At 45.2% G+C, this 10,744-nt stretch overlaps 1 protein-coding gene across 1 annotated transcript in view; it reads right to left on the bottom strand.

Annotated features, from left to right (window-relative positions):
• Nucleotides 1-3,125: 3,125 nt before the first annotated feature.
• Nucleotides 3,126-10,744, bottom strand: part of Dstyk (dual serine/threonine and tyrosine protein kinase) — a 51,009-nt gene continuing 43,390 nt past the window's right edge. The window contains exons 11-13 of the mRNA XM_021198125.1: nt 10,389-10,503; nt 7,069-7,203; nt 3,126-6,786 (exon numbers count right to left, since the gene is read on the bottom strand). Coding sequence (XP_021053784.1) covers nt 6,599-6,786; nt 7,069-7,203; nt 10,389-10,503 — 438 coding nt within the window. The 3' untranslated portion in view covers nt 3,126-6,598. The remainder of the gene's footprint in view (nt 6,787-7,068; nt 7,204-10,388; nt 10,504-10,744) is intronic.

Below are 10,744 nucleotides of genomic sequence, written 5' to 3'. Positions count from 1 at the left end.
AAGAAAAAGATGAAAATTGTCGAGGGGGATAAAAAAAACATGTAAATAAAATTAGGTAAATTCATGAAAGGAAATAAAAAATACATTTTACTAATAAGTAAACATACTACTAACATACAATAAGAGAAAGAAGGGCTAAACAAAGCCTATACTCAAAAAGAAAGGAAAGAAAATATTTAAAATGATGGATTAGCTTCTTTCTAGCTGAGTCTTGAAAATGCAAGTCTGTTGATATCTGTGTATGGAGGGACAAGTGCATCTTGTAGACTCAGATCTTCCCTAGATTTGTGCTGAGTTTATGTGGAACAAGTGTGCAGTGCCCACCATCAGTCTACAGGGGTCTCCCTTTGTGTGCTAGGGGCCCCTGCTGGGTCACACTTAGCTTTGCAGTCTGCGGGCAACAGCTTTCCTCACCCAGACTCTTCAGATCATAGGTGACTAGTATGCTATCTGGGAGTGTCTCCCCGTTATGCTGAAATTAGCAAAACTAGCCACAACCCCGAGTTCTGTACTGGTGAACCCACCTCCATACTTTTTAGAGCCCTTAAACATTAATCACCCTGCTGAAGGGATGCAGCTGTGGATACCAAGTTGTCTCCAAGAGTTTCAGTGTTCTCAAACTACAGAGAATGCCAAAGGATGATTCACCTACTGACCCTAGGCTCACACTTTCAACCTCCAGTTGTTCTGAGTGGGTGGGGCCTTCGTCCACATATCCATGGCAGGGGCTACCTTTATACACTCCACTGCTTGGGTCCCGTGCCCATTGGACTTTACAGACAGCCAGTGCCCTCCTGCATTCCACAGCTGTTCCCTGGGCTGTCTCTTGCCCTGGGGCCATAGCAAGTTTAATTAAGCCACCATTAGTATGACTTACTCCTTTTCTCCAGCCGGCAGGACAGCTTAGGTTAAACAAGCTCAAGAGGGTGCTCGGCCACAGCCCCCTAAACAGGGCAACTCTTCTGACTGCTGAGCCCCAGGCACTGGGGAGGCCACTGCTTCAGCAAATCCCGCAGCTGGACTCAGGGCTTGTCCTGTGGATATGGCTGGCTGCCAGCCATTTTTCATCAAGGACTCCCTTGATTTCTGTTTCCCCTGCTTCTCCAGGGCAGGGAGTGTAACGTGGTCTGTATTATTTTTGTGAATTTCTGCTGCTCTTCCCTGGCCCCCTCTCTCTGAATGTTTTATTGACACCCCTCCCCCTACCACAACCTTATTTATTTATTTTGAGACCTGGTTTCTCTGTGTAGCCCAGGTTATCCTGGAACTCTCTATTGACCATACTGGCCTCAAACGAAAGAGATTCACTTGCTTCTGCCTCCCAAGTGCTGGAATAAGGATGTGCGGTGGCACTGTGGCCACTGTCACCTGGTCTCCTTGATCCTTCTTCACCAGATCACACAACTTCTACATATCAGCCTTCATTTTATAACTAGGCACTGTTGCAGTTCCATCTCTTCTACCATGAGGGTGATGACCTTGTCCCTTTTTGTCTGCTCTTCCATCCTGAAGACTGCATGGACCTCCTCTATAGGATGCAGCAACAAGGCTCCATCTATGAGCAGAACTGCCCTGCCTGAGACTGTGAGAGATGGGTTTACTTATAAATCATTCTATCAATGGCTTTCATTATAGAAACAGATCAATAACCAGGGTTTTTTTTTTAAAAAAAAGTTTTATTTATTATATGTAAGTACACTGTAGCTGTCTTCAGACACATCAGAAGAGGGCATCAGATCTCATTACAGATGGTTGTGAGCCATCATGTGGTTGCTGGGATTTGAACTCAGGACTTCCAGAAGAGCAGTTTGCTCTTATCCACTGATTCATCTCCCCAGCCCCCAATAACCAGTTTTATTTAATAGTCTTTCTCCCATTGATTTGAAATGTCTCCTCCAGCATATACTAAGTAACAAGCCATCCCTAAATCCTAAGAAACTTATATCTGTACATGGCCACCCATAGTAACTTTGCTGTTTCTTTCATACGAGTTGCTTGGCCATGGTGTCTCTTTACAGCAACAGAACAGTGACTAAGACAGAAATTGGTACCAGGGACTGGGACATTGCTGTGCCAGGCCTAACTATGCTATTTGTTGGAGGAATATGGAAGACTTTGGGACTTTGGACTAGAAGAGAGGCTGGATGCTTTAAGCAGGGATTAATGAGTCATCTTAGTAGGAACAGGAAGACAGTGCTGAGGGGGGAACTGTGGAGGGCAGCTCAAGACGTTTCTGAGGGGAAGAATATTACTGAGTAGCCTAGATAATATTCTTGTCATATTTTGGCAAAGAATGTGACTGCTTTTTGCCTTTGTCCTAAAACTGTGCCTGAGGCTAAATGGAAGAACATTGGATTAATGATGTTGGCAGAGGTGATTTCAAGACTACCTAGTACTGACTGCGTAGTGTGGTTATTATTCACTCTTATGCAGATCAATAATGGAAAGGTGTAAGCTGGACAAAGAGAAATACAAAATGTACAGTTTGCGGAGAAAAGGAACACTAGGGGTGTAATCAGAGCTAAGTCCAGTGCTCATAGGATACAAAAGTTAAAGAAAAGCCTGAGACTAAAAGGAATACAGGGATTACAATCTCTGGGCAAGATCCCACCCAGCCAAGCACCCAAACTGTGAAAGGAATGAAAGAAAAGCTCAAGCAGCGAAGGAGACCACCAACAGCAGAAGCTGAACCCGATATCAGACAACAGGAGGCCAAGTTCCAGCCTCAGCAAGCAGCAGAACTTGGCAGCTTCCAAGAGTCAAAGACAGGAGAGAGGGCTGTGGAATCTCCCTCCACAACTAAGGAAAGCCACTGCAGCCAGGCACATGCCAGGCATGGAGGCCCAGAGAGACCATTTGTGAAGCTGTGAAGGTGACACCTGGATTGTTGGAGACCCCAGGATGCTGGAGATGCCAGAGTCATGGGGTACCTACCTAGGAAAGCTGCAGACCAGGTGTGGGACCCGGTCAAGAGAGAAAAGGATGCTACAGTCGATGAGGCTGGTGGAGTTGGAGTATTTCGGCAGTCTCCCAACATCTTCCATGTTGACAACAGGCCCTGGAAGAGCATCCTGTGAGCTTGTAAAGGGAAGGGAGGGAAAGGAGAAGCCAAACAGGCAACACTGGAACACGAACGTGGTTTTTATTATACAGCACACCTGGTATCCATATCCTAAAAACTTCCAGAAGACTCCACGAAACCTAGTTTATACTAAGACAACACTTAGGGTTGCAACTCTCAAAAAACAAAACAGACAAACAAAATGGTCCCACTGTAACAATGCCATGGAAAGAATCACACTGCACAAGAAAGGAGGGTACAGAGGCTAAAATTGGTGTCGAGTAAATGTTTGTTATTGCACTTTATTCTATACACTTAATATGTTACACTTTTATATAACACTGTAATAAACATTAGTCCTTTAAAACAAAAACATTACATAAAGACAAAAAAAAAAAAACCCAACTCCTCCCCACCCAACCCCCCCAAAAAAAACCCAAACCAAACCCCAGCAGGCCATCCAGACTAATCTTGTCAACTCTCCAGGCTACTTGGTGTGCCAGATGACGTCAGGTATTTGTACATTCTTCACCATCATGACAATCACACTAGATGCTAATAAAGCACATCAAGTTAAAAATAAAACTCTTAAGAACGACAGTACTACCTGAAACTTCTAGGGGAGTTTGCAGTACAGGTGTTGTTTAAGGCCACCCCTTCCTGGTACACTCTAATGTTACACCAGCTCTAGCTCACACCCCAACATTTAGAAAACTCAATCTTCATTTTCTTTTAAGAAATATGTGGACTTTTTGACCCAACAAATACAAAATGCTAGTCTGAACCGTTAAAGCAGCCCCTTCTTTGGGATACCCTTTACCAAGGCTGTTACTTCATCCTGGCAGAACATGGTCTTGGGAGGTCTCTCAGTAAGCTAGCTCAAACAGGGCATCTCTCTAGAACAAGACCAAAGGGTGCCTCAGTTTACTAAGTGTGACTGTATTCACCTATCCCCTGGGCTTCTCAGTGCTAAATAAGACAATAATAAAGTGTCATTTAGTGCAGTTGTCACTGTGCAGCCCTACTACCCCAGGCCGCTGCTGTCAGAAAAACATTCCAACCCCTTTGACCTTCGTGGTTCGTTTTGTTTGTTTGTTTGTTTTTGGTACTAGGCACTGAACCCAAGGCCATGTGCAGGCTAAGCACATTCTACCCTGAGTGCTCCAACCTGTTTGACAGCTCAAGCAAAAATACAGAAAAGCATCTGGGGAGCTGCCAGGGGTCCAGAGTTTCCCATTCTCCTGCTCTGGCTGCAACAGCAGTGCAGCCTTTCCTTGGTTTTCTTGAGCATTCGTGTTAACACATAGAACCATGGCTGTCTAGCCCTGTCCCTTAAACTTGAGAGAGTCAGAAGGGACTCTCTTTGGTCTGGCAACAACCAGGATAGCCCTCTTCCTGAGAACAGTGAAAGATTGCTCAGTCAAGAAGCCAGTCATCTGTGCCTCAGATACAGCTCTTGGGCACAGATGAGCCTTGCAGGGCTCAGACTCTGCCGACATTTTTTTGGATTGCTCTGCAGAGAGGCCTGTCACTCCGTTCTGAGGCAAAATGAGTAGTCAGACTTTGAGCTCCCAGGAAGCAGCCGGTGTGAGTGCTGGGCTGGAGCCGTTGGAACTGTTTTGAGGGATGGCACTTTTCATGTCACCCTTCTTCCTCCCTCAGCCCAGAGGTAAATCTTCAGAACTTTGGCCCTGTCAAGCCCTGTACTACCCAAGTGCTGCCACTTCTCTGACCTAGCATCTCCCCAAGTGATATACAATACAGTACATTTCATGGCATTTTATCGCTGAAATAATAGTAGATGCCAAAAACCACAGAATCAAAAATAGCTTACAATGTTATAAAGTAAAACACACACAAATTAGACATACGTGTTCACATACTCAGCCCGCTGAGCATTGAAATACCAATACCAAATACCCGCAACATGGCCTTTGGCTTGCCCAGTTACGTTCAGGAGTATCTTGGGCCTTTCTCGGATACTCTTTAATGAAGGAACTATACAACGATTCCTCCTTTCCTTATGGCATTATCTCTCTGCTCCTCCCACTGAGCAGAAAATGATGGAAATCGGCTTTTTAAAATTAAAAGAAGGAACCTGTAATCTGACAGGAGACAGAAAAGAGATTCTGAATGAGGAAACAGAAATCTAACCTCCCACTTATGAGTCTGAGTGTGGGCTAAGTGGCCCAAAGAATGTTAGGAATATAGTTTCATACTGGAGCTACCTCCTCCTTACTACAGTGACTCCACAACAAGGGTCAGCAGTCTTCTAACTACACAAGACCTCAGGTTTTACACACCACAGACCTACCTAGCTGAGACGACTCATTTCTTCCCTCTTGACTCCTTGGATTCCTGTACATCCTACTGTCTCCAGAGGGCAACATGTTAACCCTCAGAGTAGAGTAACTAAGTAGAGCTGAGTAGGTGTTAAAATTCTAAAAGCTAGACTAAGCATTCTGCCAAAATGAGCCAGAGCCAAGGAACGCAAAGACACCAGCCCATCACTTCTCCATTACAGTTTGCATGTAGAACGTGTTACATGGTATTTCTGAAGAGTTGTGAGTGTTTAAGACCACCATGCTCAACTGCACAATTATCAGAGTTCACGGTGCAGAGTGTTCAAAGTGAACTGAAAAGCTATATGGAGCTGGAGCACAGCCCATGGGAGAGTGCTTACCAGCAATATCTGAGTAGTGGGATTGATCCCTAGCACGGAGAAGAAAGGAGTTATACAGTTAGAAGCTATGCATGGTAGCATATGGATGGACTTAAGGCTAGCCTGGGCTACATTCCATTAAAAACAACAAAATTATAGCCTATTTCTGACTAGATGCTCAAGCCCAAGTACCATGTTATCTGGTTTATTCCCTCCTTTTTGAGGAAAAAGGAAGGGCAGAGGGTGGGGAAAGACACAAGAATCAAACAGATTCTGTTCTGGGTTAGCTCTGCCCCACAGAAACCAGGGCTCCCTGGCCCTGGAAATGTAAACACACTGGGTTGTAAGGATAGACAGCTCCATGTCCAACTGCCTCCTGGGTCTTTGACTGTAACAACTTGAGATCCTGGCTATAAAGAACAAGAACCAGACAACCACAAGGTCTATCTGGCAAGGTTGGTTTGGTTTTTGCCTTTATGACCATACGATCCGGAACTAAGGTCATGTTTCTAAGTGGTCTCTACCGCTGGACTGCTGCCCTGCACTGCAGGCCTGTCTTGTTTTAGAGACACACAGCGAGCAGACAGTTGTAACAGTTGTCTCCTTTTCAGTTCTGAGGCCAGAACATTACATTCTTTAGCTCTGAAACATCTGAGACAGTCTTTTGCCAAAGAGGCAGTGTAAGGTAGTGTGATCACTAAACAGCCACTGACTTATTCACTGCCCAGGAGCCATCCCTACCCAGGAAGGCCTTGCGTTGCCACCAAGCACCAGTTCTCTTGGGAGCTCCCTTAATGAACAAATGACAAATTCTCTCCATGGCCAAAAGGTGAGAGGGAAGGAAGGAACAGAGTGGAAGAGAAAGGGTTTTGTCTTCAAGTCGAATCATCTAGTCCTCTGTTTGGTCGTTCAGAACTGCACTTGCAGAGCCGGTCCATAATGCTTTGGAGCATAGGCTGGACGATGCCCAAGAGGGGCCTCTTCAAGGGGTCACCATCCCAACACGCCTCCATCAACTGCCAGCACTCCTCATCAAATACAGGAAGACGCTCTGGACGGGTCCCTAGAGAGAAGAGCAAGGACGTGAAGCCAGTCTGGGAGAGCAAAGGGTTTGGGTTGCCACAGCAGACACCGCAGCTGTAATGCAATGCAACAGGAATGGTGGAAACTGCTCTAATGCTGCCAGTTAGCAAAGGTCTGGTTTACAGTGTCCTTTCAGTATTGTATGATGGTCTGTCTGATGTGGCCATGCTGTGGAGTGGCATGCCCCGCTGTGGTGCCCCGCTGTGGTATTCAGGCTGTCTGTTCTCAGAGAGGTCAAGCCAAGTGGTTTGGTGAGCCTTACCTCTGCGCACATTATTCCAGAGATGGTCTTTGCTAGCACACCTCTCAAATGCCTCAGGGAGCTTGATAGAGCCGGAGCAGATATACCAAAAGAGGATCCCAAAAGCATAGACGTCCACAGAGTTATCATACTTTCCTACAGTAAAGACAGACGAGTGACAGTGAGCCACCATCTCGCTTCCATGGGTCCCTACATAATTTTTGAAAAGCTTTCAATATCTACGGTTCTTCACAACTTGCCTGGAAGGCAGGGCACACTTGTTTGTTTTTTGTTTTTTGTTTTTCGAGACAGGGTTTCTCGGCAGGGCACACTTGTAGTGCCCATTTTATAATATGGAAAGCTAGATGCTAAGATAGCCAAGACAAAAATTTGTCAAAACAGAAGGAAAATCAGGCCATTCATTTTACTGGGACAGTCTGCAAGATGAGTTCTATAAGGGGCCATATTAGAGAACTATGGGTGGGACTCAGAAAATAAAAATTATAAAAATTAGCAGAGCTGGGTAGTGGTGGCGCATGCCCAGCACTTGAGAGGCAGAGGCAGGAGGATTTCTGAGTTCACGGCCAGCCTGGTCTACAGAGTGAGTTCCAGGACAGCCAGGACTGCACAGAGAAACCCTGTCTCGAACCCCCCCCCAAAAAAAAAAGAAAGAAAAAAAAGATTGGCAGGTGTGGTGGTGGACACCTGTAATCCCAGCACTCAAGGAGGCAGAAGGATTGTTTAAGGCCAGTCTAGGATACACAGGAAGATCCCATCTCTCATACAAAGATCTTAAAGGCAGAGAAGAGTCTAGAGTTGGTGGATAGCAGAAGGTCTTAGCAGGGGTACCACAGCAATATGGTAGACAACAGTAAGAGGAATTTAAATAAGCCAGCAGAATAAAGTAAACTTAGAAAAAGCACAGCTCTCCTATCTGGCTCTAATGAGGGTTGGACAACAGCTAGTCCTTCTGCTTATTGAACAATGAAGAGCCAGGTGACAACTTCTATGAAATGAATGGAATTCACAGGCTGGAGAGATGGCTCAGTGGTTTAGAGCACCTGGAGCTCTTACAGAGGACCAAGATTTGATTCCCAGCATCCACATGGCTCATAGACACTTGCAACTCCAGTTGCAGGGGATTCAATGACCTCTTTTGACCTTGGGCACCATGCACACACACACATGCAGGTAAAATATTCATACACATAAATAAATCTAAAAAAGACAGCAATTGAAATGCATTGCAGGGGCTGGTGAGATGGCTCAGAGGGTAAGAGCACCCGACTGCTCTACCAAAGGTCCGGAGTTCAAATCCCAGCAACCACATGGTGGCTCATAACCACCCATAACAAGATCTGATGCCCTCTTCTGGAGTGTCTGAAGACAGCTACAGTGTACTTACATATAATAAATAAATAAATCAAAAAAAAAAAAAAAAAAAGAAATGCATTGCAGATTTTTCCTCATGTCAACACTAGTGACTGACCTGTGGCTTCCGCCCATCTTTTTTGGCACAGGGCCATCACTTTCCTGTCCACTATGGCTCAGTTTCAGTCTTCCATGCCAGCCATTCTTCTCTATTCATCACATCAAGGCAGTAAAAGAAAAAAGCTTTCCCATTGTTCCTGAATTCGTCTCAAATCTGTAGCCCTGTTTATTTCAGCTGTGTGCACACCTTCACTTAACTAGTCGCCTCACTGATTCTTCTCCCTCACATCCCCTCACCGGTGGCTGCAAGGCTGGCCCAGGCATATGTACCTTGCCATCCTCCCCTGTTTATAAGCTCGGCACCTCCTCACTTGCACAAGAACCCTAGCCCTCCACAAGGTTTTCAATTTCTAGATTTCTCTGGTTCTATCTTTCACTATTTGCTGTTTTGCAATTTCCCTTAGTATTTCCCCTTCTTCGGCCTTCAGATATTTCTGTTCTCATGATACATGGTTGGACTAGAGAAAGGAAGGCCTAGATCCAAATCACAGACTCAATGCCTTCTACCTCAGTGTTTTGGGGGTCAGTTACTTCATCAATCTGGCCCCAATTTTATCTACTAATGTGACATAAAAATAGAGCAACACAATCAAGGATTGCTGTAAAAATTAAGTATACTGAGAATTCTGGAATTTGGGGTTTGGGTTGTTTTTTTTTTAAAGAAAGATTTATTTGTTTTATGTATGAATGCTCTCTCTGCATGTACACTTGCATTACAGATGGTTATGAGCCATCATGTGGTTGCTGGAAATTGAACTCAGGACCTCTGGAAGAGTGCTCTTAACCACTGAGCCATCTCCCCAGTCCAAGAATATTTTTTTGGGGGGGGGAACACAAATATTTTCAGAATGTGCTTGGACTTTAACCCCAGGTTCTGGCTACGGGGCTGCTTTGGACTGTTGGAAGCAGCTGACTATGATTTGCTTGGTGCTCTAGCAGAGGCGTGGTTTTGCCAGCTGCAGATAGGTTCAACAATTATGTGATATTTGAAATCCTGGGGACTTTATAGAGGGTATATAAATGCTAGGGCCCCTGAGAAGCAGGGTCAGTGGTTGTTAGTCATTCATGGGGGTTGGCTGCAGTTTGTTAGTAGTCGAGCTCAAAGAAACAAAAGGAAAGAAATTAGATTCAAGGATCTCTCTGTCTCCCTCTCTCCTCTGTCCCTCTTTCCCTTTCTCTCTCTCTCCCTCTCTCCCTCCCTCCTTCCTTTCTTTTCCTTTCGCTCTTACCTAGTGATAGGGGGTGAAATCAGGAGGATAAGGAGTGGGATAATGGAGAACCCACAAAGTCGCAAAGACCAGCTACAATGAAGTAAGACAGGATCGCCAGAAACAAACCCCCCTGCCTCCTGCAGAGTGTACATTTAAACCAGAGTTCCCTTTCCACTACCAATCTTCCCACACAGGCCTCGAGTATTATCCCTAATCTCACTTCTACCATAAAACCACAGCATTTCAACCTTAATCTGTTCTCTCACTCTGCATCAACAGTACATAACTCCTGTAATTTATCATTTAGTGCTGCCTTACAGCGCTTCCAGATTATCGTACCTCTCCATATACCTCCATGTTGATAAGTTCTTTAATGATAGGTTCCATCATTTAGAAGTCATTCAGCCAATACTTTGTGATTAGTAAGGCTAAGTATGGCAAGTAGAGTGCTAATGACCCAGAGACCAGAGCACATCCCGACTCCATCCACACTTTCCTTCCTTTCCTCTGTCCCCTTTTACTCTCCTTCTGTTCTGGTTTCTTCATTGTCAGACTTGTCAGCAGTACGTGGACTGAGGGAAGCACTCCATAGAAGACTACTGGAGTCTGCCAAACCCACTCTTTGCCCTCTAGCCTTACCTGTGAAAAGTTCAGGGGCCATATGGATTGGTGTCCCCACAATGCTGCCTGACATCATAGCTTCTGGTTTACAGAATCCTAAGTCGGTGATCTTGGCCCGGTTTTGTTTGTCCAGCTGCCAAAAACAGCAGGTCAGAGTCACCTTTTGTCTGCACACCCAGCCTCAAAGCAGTTCTTAGAAAGTCCTGCCTCCAACCTCAGCATCCCACTCTCTCCTGTCATTGTCCTCTTCCCCCATACTGTCAGTAACCTGGTGGCAGGGGTTGTTTCTTTCCTCTTTGTTCCCCTGACATATACTGGGATCACTACAGTCTTGGAAGAATGAGTAATGAAGTTCTGTAAAATGAGGAACACAT

Source organism: Mus pahari, chromosome 5, assembly GCF_900095145.1.
Source record: "Mus pahari chromosome 5, PAHARI_EIJ_v1.1, whole genome shotgun sequence".
Classification (NCBI taxonomy): domain Eukaryota; kingdom Metazoa; phylum Chordata; class Mammalia; order Rodentia; family Muridae; genus Mus; species Mus pahari.
This window is presented reverse-complemented; position numbering and strand designations above follow the sequence as displayed.